Here is an 18,510-nt window from a genome sequence, read left to right as displayed (position 1 = left end):
ATATAATTATACTTGTATAATCTCTCCCTGTTAGACATGTCTTTTTTGAGTATACTTTATTTATTTGAAATAGAAAAAATGTGAAAATACAGAAAACCAGTTGATTTATTAAGGCAGTAGGATTGCTTTCTTTTTCTTTTTTGTTAAAATGTTGTTTGTACAACACCCATTCATGATAAAAACTCTCAGCAAACTAGGAATGGAGAGAAACTTCCTCAATTTGATAAAGAACATCTACAAAATACCTATAACCAACATCATACTTAACAGTGAGAAACTAGACACTTTTCCCCTAAGACTGGGAACAAGGTAAGGATGTCCTCTCTCACCACTCCTATGGAACATTGCACTAGAAGTCTTAGCTAGTACAATAATAGAAGAAAGAAAAGTAAAGAATATAAGGATTGGGAAGGAATAAAGATAACTTTTTATTTGCAGATGACCTGACTGTCTATGTAGAAAATCCCAAAGAATTAAAAAAAAAAAAAAAAAGAAAGAAAAAAAGAAAAAAACTCCTAGAGCCGACCGGGCGCGGTGGCTCACGCCTGTAATCCCAGCACTTTGGGAGGCCGAGGCTGGCGGATCACGAGGTCAGGAGATCGAGACCATCCTGGCTAACACGGTGAAACCCCGACTCTACTAAAAATACAAAAAATTAGCCGGGCGAGGTGGTGGGCGCCTGTAGTCCCAGCTACGCGGGAGGCTGAGGCAGGAGAATGGCGTGAACCCCGGGGGACAGAGCCTGCAGTGAGCCGAGATCGCGCCACTGCACTCCAGCCTGGGTGAAAGAGCGAGACTCCTTCTCTAGAGCCAACAAGTGAGTACAGCAGGGTTGCAGGATACATGGTTAACATATAAAAGTTAATTCTTTTTTTTTTTTGAGACAGAGTCTCGCTCTATTGCCCAGGCTGGAGTGCAGTGGCACAATCTCAGCTCACCACAACCCCTGCCTTCCGGGTGCAAGCAATTCTTCTGCCTCAGCCTCCTGAGTAGCTGGGACTACAGGCGCATGCCACCATGCCCAGCTAATTTTTTGTATTTTTAGTAGAGACGGGATTTCACTATGTTGGCCAGGCTAGTCTCGATCTCCTGACCTCGTGATCCACCCGCCTCGGCCTCCCAAAGTGCTGGGATTACAGGCATGAGCCACTGCACCTGGTCATTTGCTTTTTTATATACTAGAATGAACAACTGGAATTTGAAATTTTAAAAACTCCATCTATAGTAATACCCTCGAAATTATATACGTAGGTATAAACATAACAAAATATGTATAGGATTTATAAGCATGAATTACAAAACACAGATGAAGAAAGTCTAAGATTTAAATAAATGGAGAGATATTCTGATTCATAGACTGGAAGATTAAATATTGTTGAGATGTCAGTTCTTTCCAACTTGACCTATAGATACAATGCAATCTCAATCAACATCCCAGCAAGCTATTTTAGAATCCAAGCTAACACTTGGATTCTAAAGTTCATATGGAAAGACAGAAGGCCTAGAATAGAAGACTTTGTCCTTAATTGTGGGCTGTGCATAGTGACTTTGTTCCAAAGAGGATAGTATGGCAATGGAGAAAAAAGGAGCAACTTTACAGTGTGGCAAAAACCGACAAACACTATTTCAAGCCAGGACATCAAGGTTAACATCAATAGTGATATTATCTAGGGTTTTTATAGTTTTAGGTTTTACATTTAACTTTTTAATCTATGTTGAGTTGATTTTCATATATGGCAAAAGGAAGGGATCCAGTGTCAATCTTCTGCATATGGCTAGCAGTTATCCCAGCCCCATACAATTTATCCTTGTAACAAACTTTCATATGTACCCCCTGAACCTAAAATAACAGTTGGAAAACGAAAAATACAAAACTGGAACAAACTTACACTTCAACAAAGATATATTGTGGCATATATTGAATGCTAATTTCTTACTTATAATAACATAAAATGAGTTTTAAGTTTCAAAAAAAAAAAAAAAAACAGTGGGTATAATGTCGATAGTATGTACCCTTGATGGGAGGTGAGGAGAATGGCACTTTATAATATTCCTCCCCAAAATTCATAACCCCAATTTAACCATGAGAAAAAAATTAGATAAATCCTAACTGAGGGATATTCTACAACATACCTGACCAGTAAGTAATCCTCAAAACTATCAAGGGCATCAAAAACAAGGAAAGTCTAAGAAATTTCATAGCCAAAAAGAGCCTAAGGAGATATGACTATTAAATGTAATACGGTATCCTGGATGGGATCCTGGAACAGAAAAAGGCCGTTAGGAAAAACTGAGTAAATCTCAATAAAGTATAGACTTCAGTTAATAATAATGTGTCAGTATTGGTTCATTAATTATTTAAAAATGTATCATACTAATGTAAAATGGGGTAACTGGACATGAGGTGTACTGTAATTCTCTGTATTATCTTCCCAATAAATTTTGTAAGTCTAAAACTGTTCTAACATTAAAAGCTTATTTAAACACGTTTGTACATAAGTATATATATTTTTTAATTAAGGTAAATTAATGAATGGCAAGGTCATTTTGGAATTAAGATGTTTGTTGTATGGAGAGCAGGGGAGGCACGTTCCTAAACTTCTGAATCTCATTTCATTTATTCATTCAAGAGATATTTATAAAGTCCCTCTGTAATAAAATACTTTATGAGGTACTGATAAATGCAAGTCTGTATGTGTATTCCAAAAGTTCAAAGTTTACAAAGAGTAGAGCCATGCTTTCCACAGCAGGTCTGTTGGGATCACTGAGGGAAATGAATGACAGATCTCATCTCTTTGCGGTACTCATATATTCCAACTCTTTTTCAAATCACTAACCACAACAAGTGTTATCCTGTGTCAACAACATCCTTCAAGTCCTTCAAACCACCTGATTGGACCTTAGCTAAGGTTTACCACTGTGCCAAATCCACTGCTTTCCAAAAGAGTGAGCACAGAGCAGTATTGGGTTAGTGAGTAGAAGAAAAAGAAGCTTCTGCTCCTGCATTTTACAATTTTCTACCATTGATGAATAAATCTTCCCTCTACAAATTCTATACACTGATTATATTTCCTACCTAGGCACAAGGCTCACACATTTGAGCAGGAAGTCTATGTAAGAAAAGAGAGGCCAGGCACGATGGCTCATGCCTGTAATCCCCACACCTTGGGAGGCCAAGGTGAGCGGATCACTTGAGGTGAGGAGTTCGAGAATAGCCTGGCCAACATGGTGAAACCCCATCTTTACTAAAAATAAAAGAATTAGCAAGGCATGGTAGTGCATGTATAATTTCAGTTACTTGAGAGGCTGAGGCATGAGAATCACTTGAACCCAGGAGGCAGAGGTTGCAGTGAGCTGAGATCATGCCACTGTACTCCAGCCTGGGTAACAGAGTGAGACTCTGCCTAAAAAAAAAAAAAGAGAGAGAGAGAGAGAGCAGGGGATGGAAGCTGGGGTAATTGGAACTGATGGGATTGGAAGAAGTAATAAGGACAGAAGAAAGGAGAAAAAATTAAATGGGAGGAATAAGGACAGTTTGGGGCTTCTGTTATTTTCAAAATCCCATGGAATAGAAACTCTCTCTGAACTGTTGTCTGCACATTGGAATCATCTGGGGAGCTTTAAAAAATGGAGATAGTAGAATACATGCTTGGCTCTAGAAATGTAATGGTGAACCACACAGGTGTGGTCTGTCATAACAGAAGTCAGAGCGTTGTGATGAAACACAGGTTATTTATTTTCAAGGAAGCAGTTTATAAAGTGTTAAAATTTTGCCAAGTGGATAATCAGAAGAAAAACCTCCACATTAAGTCTTTAGCAGAGAATAAGTTTAAACCACATTGGAGATAAAAACCAGAAACTTGATAATCAGACAGGATGATGGATGCCCTCCCAACCTCCTCCCATCCTCAATTGATTTCATGCCTTTTCAGTAACTGCCAAAACTGGCTAAGATGCTTAGTAAAGACACCACATGTGTGAGTCCCATCCTAGGCCTACTGAATAATAACCAACATGTAGCACTATGTTCCTGGCACTGTTGTGATTGGCATAATTATCCATTCACTTACTCCTGACAATAACTCTATAAAGTGGATACTATTATTATCCACTTCTTAAAGATGAAGAAACACAGGTACAGAGAGGCTTAATGATGTGCCCAAGGTCACACTGTTAGTAGGTGACAGAAATAAGGTTTGAGCCTAAGACTGCATTATTAACCTCCATACCATATTGTGGCCGGATTTTAAGAGCAGAATTTTCTGCTGTTTACTAAAAACAACAGGCTTTTAGCCCATGTCCAGGACTGATGATGATACAGGTATGCAGGTCAGCTAAGGGGATCCACTCCAGATCTGAATAAGGACCATTGTCACATAAAATCAGTCCCCAAAACAGAGTCAGGGTGCAAAAGGATTGTATTTCTGTTCAACTAAGAAATGCTATAAAGCCACTTTTATGTAGCTGGCCAACACTGTGTTCGTTTTTATGAAATAAGAAATGTAAAACTTGGCCGGGCGCAGTGGCTCACGCTTGTAATCCCAGCACTTTGGGAGGCCGAGGCGGGCGGATCACGAGGTCAGGAGATCGAGACCACAGTGAAACCCCGTCTCTACTAAAAAAAAATACAAAAAATTAGCCGGGCGTGGTGGCGAGCGCCTGTAGTCCCAGCTACTCGGAGAGGCTGAGACAGGAGAATAGCATGAACCCGGGAGGCGGAGCTTGCAGTGAGCCAAGATTGCGCCACTGCACTCCAGCCTGGGTGACAGAGCAAGACTCTGTCTCAAAAAAAAAAAAAAAAAAAAAAAAAAAAAAAAAAAAAAAAAAAAAAAAAAAGAAATGTAAAACTTATCTAGGGCACCTCAATACTATTAAATGTTCAGAAAACTAGCTTAAAAGCAAACCCGTTCTCCTCTAGAAACCCAAGATGCCAATAGGAAAGAAGGCTAAGGTAAAGAAGGCGGCCCCCGCCCCTGCTATCAGTGAAGAAGCAGGAAGCCAAAAAAGTTGCGAATCCTCTGTTTGAGAAAAAGCCTAAGAATTTTGGCATTGGACAGGACATACAGCCCCAAAGGGACCTCAGCCTCTTTGTCAAAAGGCCCCCCTATATCAGGTTGCAGCAGCAAAGAGCTATCCTTTTATAAGCTGCTGAAAGCACTTCCTGACATTAACCGGTTCACCCAGGCTTCGCATTGCCAAACAGCTACTGACTGCTTACGCGGGCCCACAAGCACAGACCAGAGACAAAACAAGAGAAGAAGCAGAGACTGTTGTCCTGGACTGAGAAGAAAGCTGCTAGCAAAGGGGATATCCCCACCCAGACACCACCCGTCTTTCCAGCAGGGGTTAACACAATCACCACCTTGGTGGAGAACAAGAAGACTCAGCTGGTGGTGATTGCACACGATGCGGATCCCAATCGAGCTGGTTGTCTTCCTGCCTGCTCTGTGTCCCAAAATGGGGGTCCCTTACTGCATTATCAAGGGGGAGGTAAGATTGGGATGTCTAGTCCACAGGAAGACCTGCACGACGTTGCCTTCACACAGGTTCACTAGGAAGACAAAGGAGGTGTGGCTAAGTTGGTGGCAGTTTTCAGAACCAGTTACGTGGACAGATATGATGAAATTCGCTGCCACTGGGGAGGCAATGTCCTGGCTCCTAAATCTGTGGGTTAATCACCAAACTGGAAAAGGGAAAGGTGAAAGAAGGTGCCACTAAACTGGGTTAAATGTACACTGCTGAATTTTCTGTAAATAAAAAGAATAAAAATTCTCCTTCAAAAAATGAAAAAATAAAAATAAAAGCAAACTCAGCAAACCCAATGCATGTCAGTTTGGAGATCAATAAAGGTGGCTGGTGTTCTTTGGAATATAATAAGTTTAACTATCTTTTTTTAATTTTTTTCCTTGAGACGGAGTCTCGCTCTGTCACCCAGGCTGGAGTGCAGTGGCGCGATCTCGGCTCACTGCAAGCTCTGCCTCCCGGGTTCACCCCATTCTCTTGCCTTAGCCTCCCGAGGAGCTGGGACTACAAGCACTCGCCACCACGCCCGGCTAATTTTTTTGTATTTTTAGTAGAGACGAGGTTTCATCGTGTTAGCCAGGATGGTCTCGATCTCCTGACCTCGTGATCCGCCCGCCTCGGCCTCCCAAAGTGCTAGGATTAAAGGCGTGAGCCAACCGCGCCCGGCCACCTGACACTGTTAAGATAAACTGTCGTATGCACCTAGTTGCAGGGAGGGTTTCAAGTATTAAGGGACTAGGAGGTGTATGTACCTGGAACCTCCAGAGCCCTCCGATGTCATCAGTCCTTTCAAAGCAGACAGGTTCCAAGCCTTCTTCTACGCAGCACTTGATGGAAGAGAGCCCGCTCACTCCTCCCCCAATCACAGCAATTCTTTTCTTAGTCATGGTCTCCCGAGATCTTCACCTGTCAATGTCGCCTGTCCTAAAGAAAGGATGACAAAAGACAAAAAGCACACATCGGTTAACATTTTTCAAGGAAGACCTTGGCCATGGCATTCGAATAAATTCTGTACAAGAGGTGCCTTGAGAAGGACAGATTCGACGGTCCTCTTCACCAGAGGAAATCGTTCTGCTGGCATGGGGAGCCCTGAGCCTGCAAGACCCAGAGCTGAGAGTGCTCTGCTGCGGTACCCGATCTCACCGCCTTTCCTGAAGCGCTCAACAGATCCTTCAGCTGCGATCTAGAGGCTATTCAACAGGCAGCTGTTGTCAAATTAGTATAAACCAACAACGTACAAACAGCGAGAGCCAACGGGGAGGGGCTGTAGCACTCCACCTCCTTTCAGGGACCACTCCCCCGCCCACTCAGCGGCACCCATTCTCCCTCCCTCGATGGGAATAAAACGTGCGCTGAAGCTGCTTTGGGAGAAAAAGTTAATCCTACAACTTCTCTATATTTCAGCTGCTGTTGCCAGCACTCTCAACTACTTTCTCTGAAAACAGAGTGCCCCCTAGCCCCATCTGTGCTCGCTTCTGCGTCCACTTTTAACTTCCTGGTTTTTGCCTTAAAGTGACAAACACTTCCTAGTGAAGGGAAAACTGTCAACAACCCCAAAGCAAGTTCTACCCCAAATGCTTAAGTAAACACCTACCCTTCAAGTGATCTGTCCAAACAGATTGTAGCAGGATGAGCCACAGACAAAACTCCTCAGACACCAAATTAAAGAAGGAAGAGGTTTTTATTCGGCCGGGAGCGTCGGCAGACTCGCGTCTTAAGAGCCCAGCTCCCTGAAAAAGAAATTCTTGGCCTTTTTAAAGGCTTACAACTTTAAGGGGTCCACGTGAAAGGGTCGTGATACATCAAGCAAGCGTGGGAAACATGACTGGGGGCTACATGCATCAGCTAACAGAATAAAAAGTTTTACAATGCTCTTTTCATACAGTGTCTGGAATTCACAGATAACACAAGTAGTTTAGGTCAGGGGTTGATGTTATTATTATTACTCTTTTTAACTCCTAGGGCGGGGTGGTGGTGCCAAGGTTGTCTGGCTATTTATCTTACTTTTTTTTTTTCCCAACTTTTTGCTTTTTCTCTCCTCCTGTCTTGTGAACTAGGCAAGGTGGGGGGAGGAGGGCAGCAGGAGCAGTAGTGGTCTCCTTCCTTAAGATGACCCTGCCCCCGCTTCCACCCCCGCCTCACCTATACCTCTCTCCTCCCCTCCTCACAATCTGGATCTAAGAATCTATTTACTTTTAAATCCCCATGCACTGAGCTGAGTGCTGGAGTATAGTGAGGAATGTACTGTTTCCTACTCAGAGGGGCTTACAGATTAGTGGAGGAGACCAAAACATAAACAGGTAATTTTAACGAAATAAAAGTATTTTTAATAGTGCTTTCACACAGTTATATTAGTAACCAAAAATACAAAATATACCACTTCTAAAATGTAACTTTTCAAATATAAAGTCATGTAGAACCACCAATATAACAGATACAAGATTCCAGGCACTGGGTTAGAACAAGGGCCCATCCAGACAAGGGTTCTATTTGACAGATGTGAGGGGTTGTAAGAGGCATGGATTGTGGCTCATGCCTTGGATCCTTGCTCTCCTTCTACCACTCCCTGAATCAGTTTTGCTCTTCCAATCTGCACCTGCTAATCTTGGACTTTTACATGAGAGGCAACTGATATTTTGTTTGTGCCACTGAATTTTTTGTTGTATTTATAGCAACTTAGCAGACTCTAACATTAATATGTTTTGGAACAGTCAAACTTTTTTTTTTTTTGAAACAGGGCACTTGGGCTGGAGTGCAGTGGTGCAATCATGGCTCACTGCAGCCTCTATCTCCTGGGCTCAAGCAATCCTCCCACCTCAGCCTCCTGAGTAGGGACTACAGCTGTGTGCCACCACACCTGGTAATTTTTGTATTTTTTGTAGAAATGAGGTTTCACTATGTTGCTCAAGCTGGTCGTGAACTCCTGGGCTCAAGTGATCCACCTGCCTTGGCCTCCCAAAGTGCTGGGATTACAGGCATGAGCCAACAAGGCCAGCCTGTAAAATATTTTAAAGACTAATATCTTTCACAAAAGCATTCAACTATAAATGTGAATTTATACTAAAATAGTATCTTTTAAAAATAAAATTCTGAAGACAGTGTTTCAACACAACCATTTTATATGCTAGAAGTTAACTTAAAATGAATTATTTGTAAATTGGATAATTTTGAATGCACTAGAAGAAATGCCTAAAGGAAAACATGAATACTTTTATCAACTGAGTATTAATTTCCTCCTACTGAATTAGTTTTACAAATAATGCAAGAATTACTTTTAAAATCTAGTTAACAATGTAATTTCATTTTAATGTCCCCCTACTTCAATTGCGTCTTAGAATTAATTGCTTTTGAATATAGCAAATATGTTTTGTGTTGTTTTAAAATTACTTATACAATGTTTTAAACCTTGACTCAAATTTTCTCTCTCTCGGCTAGCTGACAATTTGCAAGTGAGTCAATTTCTTCATTGAAAAATAACTTGATACATCCAAATTAATATACACTCAACTCAGTTACTCATGCTATTATAAGACAGCAATATTATGAGTGAGAAATAACGACTAATTCCAAGATAACATATGACACTTTTGAAGGAGTGTATGTGTATGGATGCACATGCATGTAGAACTGGGTTTGCAGAGTTTCTGCAAAGGTCCAACCCAGAAAGAGCTTTCAAACACTACGGTCTCACCTCTACTCAGATGCTATCCTGTGTTCTAATTCTTTCTATTACGTTTGTATTTTGCCTATATTCATTCAGCAGTCTCTTTTGAAGGCCCCCCCACCCTTTTTTTTTTTTTTGAGACGGAGTCTCACTGTGTCGCCCAGGCTGCAGTGCAAGTGGTGCCACCTTGGCTCACTGCAAGCTCCACGCAGGCTACTTTTTTTTTTTATTGTTATACTTTAAGTTTTAGGGTACATGTGCACAACGTGCAGGTTAGTTACATATGTATACATGTGCCATGTTGGTGTGCTGCACCCATTAACTCGTCATTTAACATTAGGTATATCTCCTAATGCTATCCCTCCCTCAGCCCCCCACCCTACAACAGGCCACAGTGTGTGATGTTCCCCTTCCTGTGTCCATGTGTTCTCCTTGTTCAATTCCCACCTATGAGTGAGAATATACGGTGTTTCGTTTTTTGTCCTTGCAATAGTTTGCTGAGAATGATGGTTTCCAGCTTCATCCATGTCCCTACAAAGGACATGAACTCATCATTTTTTATGGCTGCATAGTATTCCATGGTGTATATGTGCCACATTTTCTTAATCCAGTCTATCGTTGTTAGACATTTCGATTGGTTCCAAATGTTTGCTACTGTGAATACTACCACAATAAACACACATGTGCATGTGTCTTCATAGCAGCATGATTTATAATCCTTTGGGTATATACCCAGTAATGGGATGGCTGGGTCAAATGGTATTTCTAGTTCTAGATCCCTGAGGAATCGCCACACTGACTTCCACAATGGTTGAACTAGTTTACAGTCCCACCAACAGTGTAAAAGTGTTCCTAGTTCTCCACATCCTCTCCAGCACCTGTTGTTTCCTGACTTTTTAATGATGGCCATTCTAACTGGTGTGAGATGGTATCTCAGTGTGGTTTTGATTTGCATTTCTCTGATGGCCAGTGATGATGATCATTTATTCATGTGTTTTTGTCTGCATAAATGTCTTCTTTTGAGAAGTGTCTCTTCATATCCTTTGCCCACTTTTTGATGGGGCTGTTTGCTTTTTTCCTGTAAATTTGTTGGAGTTCATTGTAGATTCTGGATATTAGCCCTTTGTCAGATGAGTAGATTGCAAAAATTTTCTCCCATTCTATAGGTTGCCTGTTCACTCTGATGGTAGTTTCTTTTGCTGTGCAGAAGCTCCTTAGTTTAATTAGATCCCATTTGTCAATTTTGGCTTTTGTTGCCATTGCTTTTGGTGTTTTAGACATGAAGTCCTTGCCCACGCCTATGTCCTGAATGGTATTGCCTAGGTTTTCTTCTAGGGTTTTTATGGTTTTAGGTCTAACATTTAAGTCTTTAATCCATCTTGAATTAATTTTTGTATAAGGTGTAAGGAAGGGATCCAGTTTCAGCCTTCTACATATGGCTAGCCAGTTTACCCAACACCATTTATTAAATAGGGAATCCTTTCCCCATTTCTTCTTTTTGTCAGGTTTGTCAAAGCTCAGCTGGTTGTAGATAGGCGACATTATTTCTGAGGGCTCTGTTCTGTTCCATTGGTCTATATCTCTGTTTTGGTACCAGTACCATGCTGTTTTGGTTACTGTAGCCTTGTAGTATAGTTTGAAGTCAGGTAGCATGATGCCTCCAGCTTTGTTCTTTTGGCTTAGGATTGATGTGGCAATGCGGGCTCTTTTTTGGTTCCATATGAACTTTAAAGTAGTTTTTTCCACCTATGTGAAGAAAGTCATTGGTAGCTTGATGGGGATGGCATTGAATCCATAAATTACCTTGGGCAGTATGGCCATTTTCATGATATTGATTCTTCCTACCCATGAGCATGGAATGTTCTTCCATTTGTGTCCTCTTTTATTTCATTGAGCAGTGGTTTGTAGTTCTCCTTGAAGAGGTCCTTCACGTCCCTTGTAAGTTGGATTCCTAGGTACTTCATTCTCTTTGAAGCAATTGTGCATAGGAGTTCACTCATGATTTGGCTCTCTGTTTGCCTGTGTATAAGAATGCTTGTGATTTTTGCACATTGATTTTGTATCCTGAGACTCTGCTGAAGTTGCTTATCAGCTTAAGGAGATTTTGGGCTGAGATGATGGGGTTTTCTAGATATACAATCATGTCATCTGCAAACAGGGACAATTTGACTTTCTCTTTTCCTAATTGAATACCCTTTATTTCCTTCTCCTGCCTGATTGCCCTGGCCAGAACTTCCAACACTATGTTGAATAGGAGTGGTGAGAGAGGGCATCCCTGTCTTGTGCCAGTTTTCAAAGGGAATGCTTCCAGTTTTTGCCCATTCAGTATTATATTGGCTGTGGGTTTGTCATAGATAGCTCTTATTATTTTGAGATACGTCCCATCAATACCTAATTTATTGAGAGTTTTTAGCATGAAGCGTTGTTGAATTTTGTCAAAGGCCTTTTCTGCATCTATTGAGGTAATCATATGGTTTTTGTCTTTGGTTCTGTTTATATGCTGGATTACGTTGATTGATTTGCATATGGTGAACCAGCCTTGCATCCCAGGGATGAAGCCCACTTGATCGTGGTGGATAAGCTTTTTGATGTCCTGCTGGATTTAGTTTGCCAGTATTTTATTGAGGATTTTTGCATCGATGTTCATCAGGGCTATTGGTCTAAAATTCTCTTATTTTGTTGTGCCTCTGCCAGGCTTTGGTATCAGGATGATGCTGGCCTCATAAAATGAGTTAGGGAGGATTTCCTCTTTTTCTATTGACTGGAATAGTTTCAGAAGGAATGGTACCAGCACCTCCTGGTACCTCTGGTAGAATTTGGCTGTGAATCCATCTGGTCTTGGACTTTTTTTGGTTGGTAAGCTGTTAATTATTGCCTCAATTTCAGAGCCTGTTATCGGTCTATTCAGAGATTCAAATTCTTCCTGGTTTAGTCTTGGGAGGATGCATGTGTCAAGGAATTTATCCATTTCTTCTAGATTTTCTAGTTTATACGTGTAGAGGTGTTTATGGTATTCTCTGATGGTAGATTGTATTTCTGTGGGATCGGTGGTGATATCCCCTTTATCATTTTTATTGCATCTATTTGATTCTCCTCTCATTTCTTCTTTATTAGTCTTGCTAGTGGTCTATCAATATTGTTGATCTTTTCAAAAAACCAGCTCCTGGATTCATTGATTTTTTGAAGGGTTTTTTGTGTCTCTATTTCCTTCATTTCTGCTCTGATCTTAGTTATTTCTTGCCTTCTGCTAGCTTTTGAATGTGTTTGCTCTTGCTTCTCTGGTTCTTTTAATTGTGATGTTAGGGTGTCAATTTTAGATCTTTCCTGCTTTCTCTTGTGGGCATTTAGTGCTATAAATTTCCCTCTACACACTGCTCTGAATGTGTCCCAGAGATTCTGGTATGTTGTGTCTTTGTTCTCGTTGGTTTCAAAGAACATCTTTATTTCTACCTTCATTTAGTTATGTACCCAGTAGTCATTCAGGAGCAGGTTGTTCAGTTTCCATGTAGTTGAGCAGTTTTGAGTGAGTTTCTTAATCCTGAGTTCTAGTTTGATTGCACTGTGGTCTGAGAGACAGTGTGTTATAATTTCTGTTCTTTTCCATTTGCTGAGGAGAGCTTTACTTCCAACTATGTGGTCAATTTTGGAATAGGTGTGGTGTGGTGCTGAAAAGAATGTATATTCTGTTGATTTGGGGTGGAGTGTTCTGTAGGTGTCTATTAAGTCTGCTTGGTGCAGAGCTGAGTTCAATTCTTGGATATCCTTGTTAATTTTGTGTCATGTTGATCTGTCTAATGTTGACAGTGGGGTGTTAAAGTCTCCCATTATTATTGTGTGGGAGGCTAAGTCTCTTTGTAGGTCTCTAAGGACTTCCTTTATGAATCTGAGTGCTCCTGTATTGGGTGTATATATATTTAGGATAGTTAGCTCTTCTTGTTGAATTGATCCTTTTACTAATATGTAATGGCGTTCTTTGTCTCTTTCGATCTTTGTTGGTTTAAAGTCTGTTTTATCAGAGACTAGGATTGCAATCCCTGCCTTTTTTTTGTTTTCCATTTACTTGGTAGATCTTCCTCCGTCCCTTTATTTTGAGCCTATATGTGTCTCTGCACATGAGATCGGTTTCCTGAATACAGCACATCGATGGGTCTTGACTCTTTATCCAATTTGCCAGTCTGTGTCTTTTAATTGGAGCATTTAGCCCATTTACATTTAGGGTTAATATTGTTATGTGTGAATTTGATCCTGTCATTATGATGTTAGCTGGTTATTTTGCTCATGAGTTGATGCAGTTTCTATCTAGCCTCGATGATCTTTACAATTTGGCATGTTTTTGCAGTGGCTTCTACTGATTGTTCCTTTCCATGTTTAGTGCTTCCTTCGGGAGCTCTTTCAGAGCAGGCTTGGTGGTGACAAAATCTCTCAGCATTTGCTTGTCTGTAAAGTATTTTATTTCTCCTTCGTTTATGAAGCTTAGTTTGGTTGGATATGAAATTCTGGGTTGAGCATTCTTTTCTTTAAGAATGTTGAATATTGGCCCCCACTCTCTTCTGACTTGTAGAGTTTCTGCCGAGGGATCCACTTTTAGTCTGATGGGCTTCCCTTTGTGGGTAACCCGACCTTTCTCTCTGGCTGTCCTTAACATTTTTTCCTTCATTTCAGCTTTGGTGAATCTGACAATTATGTGTCTTGGAGTCGCTCTTCTCAAAGAGTATCTTTGTGGCATTCTCTGTATTTCCTGAATTTGAATGTTGGCCTGCCTTGCTAGATTGGGGAAGTTCTCCTGGATAATATCTTGCAGAGTGTTCTCCAACTTGGTTCCATTCTCCCTGTCACTTTCAGGTCCACCAATCAGAAGTAGATTTGGTCTTTTCACATAGTCCCATATTTCTTGGAGGCTTTGTTCATTTCTTTCTATTCTTTTTTCTCTAAACTTCTCTTCTCACTGCATTTCATTCATTTGATCTTCCATCACTGATACACTTTCTTCCAGTTGATCGAATTGGCTACTGAGGCTTGTGCGTTCATCATGTAGTTCTTGTGACTTGGTTTTCAGCTCCATCAGGTCCTTTAAGGATTTCTCTGCATTGGTTATTCTAGTTAGCCATTCTTCTAATTTTTTTTCAAGGTTTTTAACTTCTTTGCCATGAGTTCAAACTTCTTCCTTTAGCTCGGAGTAGTTTGATCGTCTGAAGCCTTCTTCTTTCAACTTGTCAAAGTCATTCTCTGTCCAGCTTTGTTGCATTGCTGGTGAGGAGCTGTGTTCCTTTGGAGGAGGAGAGGCGCTCTGATTGCTACAGTTTCCAGTTTTTCTGCTCTGTTTTTCCCCCATCTTTGTGGTTTTATCTACCTTCGTTCTTTGATGATGGTGACGTAAAGATGGGGTTTTGGTGTGGATATTCTTTCTGTTTGTTAGTTTTCCTTCTAACAGTCAGGACCCTCTGCTGCAGGTCTGTTCGAGTTTGCTGGAGGTCCACTACAGACCCTGTTTGCCTGGGTATCAGCAGCGGCGGCTGCAGAACAGCAGATATTGGTGAATAGCAAATGTTGCTGCCTGATGGTTCCTCTGGAAGTTTTGTCTCAGAGGAGTACCCGGCCATGTGAGGTGTCAGTCTGCCCCTACTGGGGGGTGCCTCCCAGTTAGGCTACTTTGGGGGTCAGAGACCCACTTGAGGAGGCAGTCTGTTCGTTCTCAGATCTCAAGCGTGCTGAGAGAACCACTACTCTCTTCAAAGCTCTCAGACAGGGACATTTAAGTCTGCAGAGGCTTCTGCTGCCTTTTGTTTCGCTATGCCCTGCCCCCAGAGGTGGAGTCTACAGGGGCAGGCAGGCCTCCTTGAGCTGTGGTGGGCTCCTCCCAGTTTGAGCTTCCCGGCTGCTTTGTTTACCTACTCAAGCCTAAGCAATGGTGGGCACCCCTCCCCCAGCCTCGCTGCTGCCTTGCAGTTTGATCTGACTGCTGTGCTAGCAATGAGCGAGGCTCCGTGGGTGTAGGACCCTCAGAGCCAGGCACAGGATATAATCTCCTGGTGTGCCATTTGCTAAGACCATTGGAAAAGCGCAGTATTAGGGTGGGAGTGACCCCATTTTCCAGGTGCTGTCTGTCGCCCCTTTCTTTGACTAGGAAAGGGAATTCCCTGACCTCTTGTGCTTCCCGGGTGAGGTGATGCCTCGCCCTGCTTCAGCTCATGCTCAGTGTACTGCATCCACTGTCCTGCACTCACTTTCCGACACTCCCCAGTGAGATGAACCCGGTACCTCAGTTGGAAATGCAGAAATCACCCATCTTCTGCTTCGCTCACACTGGGAGCTGTAGACTTGAGCTGTTCCTATTCGGCCATCTTGGCTCCACCCTCCGGAGGCCACTTTTAAATAGCATCTTTGTAAGATAGAATAGGCTTGAATCTTCTTTGAGGGAGAGCTGCAAAGGAAAGGTGCCTGACAAGCATTGGACTGTGACATGAGTGAGAAATATACTTTTTGCTGAATTAAAATGTGGAGAGCTATTTGTTCAGTAGTAAGCCTTAATAAGTCAATCCTGACTAGTGCAAGAGTCATTTCTAGCACAGTGTCTGTTGGGAAAAAGCTGAGTGTTGGGAAGAAAGCTGAGGCGGGGCTTGCATGTCTGACATAATGTCCTCTGGAATGTGTGTAGACTTGCTGGCTCCTTGCTTCTAGCCCTCCAACCTCCTAGATCGGTTGTATTCCTATTATCTCAAGTAGAAGAACATGTTCCATATAAATGCTAAACTGTCACAGCTGTAGATCATGAACCTGCCCTTTTGACCCCCACATTCTCACCACCTGTTTCTCTGTTGGATTACCAATAAATAGTGTGGGCTCCCAGAGCTCGGAGCCTTCGCAGCCTCCACAGTTGTGATGGCCCCCTGGTCCCACTTTACTTCTCAAACTGTTTTTCTCAATCCTTTGACTCTGCTGGACTTCGTCAACCCCATGATCTGGTGTTGGGTCTGATCACCCCAACAGCATCCATTCTATGCCTGCTATGTGCTAGGTACTTTGTTACCCAGAGAGGAGGAAAGGAAAATGCATATCTAAAAAAGATGAGGAGATAAATCACAGCCATCATGGTAGGCTGAAAACATGCTCCCCAAAGATATATCCATGTCCTAAGCCGCAGAACCTATGGATGTTATAAGATAACATATGTAAAGTGCCCACACATGGCCTGGCATGTAGTTGGAGTTCAAGTGTTAGTCAGCATTAATTGTAAAAAATTATTTTATTTTCTAACTTAAAAATGTTTTCACTAATTTATTTTGAATGGACAAATAACAATTGTTTATATTTATGGAGTAATCGTGAAAAATTTGAAACGACTTCATAAACGTTCATCAAGATGGGGAAGGACTATATTGCATATTATATGTAATGAGATGCATTTATACTGACATGAAAAAATTATGAAAGATTTTAACCAGCATGGCCCTTATTTCATTTGTATAGTTTCCATGGCAGAGGGTAGGAACAATCTGGGCAAGCACATTTAAAGCTTCAACTTATATTCTAGGGTAAATCACATCCACTCATATTCCACTGTCCAAGGCAAATCACAGGGGTTCTTCCTATTAGGAAGCACTGCAAGTCACATGGCTAAGGGCATAAATGTATAATCATCTTATGGGGAGAAAGTGGATAGTTAGGAACAGTAATGCAATCTATCAAAGCTGGCTAGAGCCCACCATGGAGTAGATATACCACACTGTGTGTGTGTGTGTGTGTGTGTGTGTGTATGTGTGTGTGTATTTCTGTTTACTTTTATGACCCCTATCTGTGGGCCACACATATGGGGAAAACACGATGCCTGTAGACACCCCAAGCAAATGAGATTACCATGGGACCTCAATAATGAGGGACAACTTCCAATTTCTTAAGTCTCCACTGATGAGATGTGGATACTTGAGTGATCCCCAGGCTCATTCCCAAGTGAAGTTTTTTCATCCTTTGTAATACCTTGGACATTCAAATTTGTATTTAGTTTCTTGTGAAAAAAAGTTTCATTTAATTTTTACAACAGCATTATAGGATAGCTACTATTATCCTCATAATTTACTATGCATTATCGGCCTTTCAGAAGCACTCTGATTGTGAAAACCCTCTAATTAGGAAGACTAATTAGACATTCCATTTTTGAGCAATTTGAGGGGATAGAGGTGGGGAACCCCCTTGTATCAAAGTTATAACTGTGCCTCAGGGATAGATACATGTGCAACAGAACCCAGAACAGGTATGCTCATTTTTCAAAACTAAAACCCAGGCTTTGTAGGGTTAGGGTAAAAAAATGGCTTTGGATTCTTGTCAATCAGAGGAGGAAGAAGGTCATAGAGAGTTCTTAGGGTCATAATTTTACACTGTCTAAAAATATTTTAGAGTAGGCTGAATCATGAGAAACATTTTGGCTTCCTATGATTATGTTATTGAGACAACCTGTCCCCTACATGGAAATATTGTCACGGGATTCTTGGGGTGTTGCTTTGTCAGACGGAAACCTCTGTGGCCATTGGTGCTTTTGCACAAGTTTTGCTTGAGCCTGTTGGGCTCGTTTGGTCCATTCAGCCTGGCAGGCTGCACATGGCTCATGCTACCAGCCTGGATCCCATGCCTGCCAAGGGCCAGCCAGATGCAGAGCAGAGAGGGGTGTGTGAGCAAATATGAGGTCCAGCCACTATGCACAGCCAAGCATGCCAGCTGCGGCAAGGCGGGCAGCTCCAGGTGCCAGTATGGGCACTGACTCCCTGTGAGGCTACAGCTGGACCAGGGGTACCACAAGCAGGTTTCATGGCTGGCACTGGGGAATGCAGTGGTGCCTGGAAGCTTGGAGATGCCAAGAGCTAAAGAGCCCCAAAGAGGATGTAACAGCCCTGGCTCAGTGAGCTCCTAGGTCTGGGCTTCCCAAAGGGCTGCAGCTCCTCTCTCCTTCTCTCTTCTCTCCTTCTTGTTGCCCACAATGTGGCAAGCAATGGGCATGTTTCAGCCCTGTTTGTGTTACAACTCTTTTAGCTCCACCATTTGGCGGGTCCTGAGTTCTTGTCCTGCATCCAGATAGAATGATGTAAGTTGACAAGTGGAGGGTGAGCAAGGTGAAAAGGAACTTTACTGAGTTGACAGAACAGCTCAGAGGAGACCCACATTGGGTAGTTCCTCTCCACAGGCAGGTTGTCCCATTGAGTGTTCAGTTCTCAGCAGAGAGGAGACCCTGGAGTGGGTAGCTCCTCTCTGCAGCTGGTTGTACCAATGTCTGCTCAGCTCTCACTGAGAGGAGACCCTGGAGTGAGCAGCTCCTCTCCACAGCTGGCAGGTCA

The 18,510-nt window shown here is 42.1% G+C and overlaps 1 protein-coding gene across 2 annotated transcripts in view; it reads right to left on the bottom strand.

Moving 5' to 3' along the window:
* FMO5 (flavin containing dimethylaniline monoxygenase 5) overlaps positions 1-18,510 on the bottom strand; it is a 344,784-nt gene that overhangs the window by 26,045 nt on the left and 300,229 nt on the right. Inside the window, exons 1-2 of one of the 2 annotated variants that reach the window (XM_032151623.2) lie at positions 6,667-6,952; positions 6,276-6,447 (exon numbers count right to left, since the gene is read on the bottom strand). In XM_032151623.2, the coding sequence (XP_032007514.1) occupies positions 6,276-6,410 (135 nt within the window). In that variant the 5' untranslated portion in view covers positions 6,411-6,447; positions 6,667-6,952. Of the gene's footprint in view, positions 1-6,275 lie in introns of those variants that run through there. The other variant, XM_058439389.1, reaches the window with a different exon arrangement.

This window comes from Hylobates moloch, unplaced genomic scaffold (genome assembly GCF_009828535.3).
Source record: "Hylobates moloch isolate HMO894 unplaced genomic scaffold, HMol_V3 SCAFFOLD_5, whole genome shotgun sequence".
NCBI lineage: Eukaryota > Metazoa > Chordata > Mammalia > Primates > Hylobatidae > Hylobates > Hylobates moloch.
The sequence above is the reverse complement of the archived record's forward strand: the minus strand, read 5'-3'. Positions and strand labels throughout refer to the sequence as shown.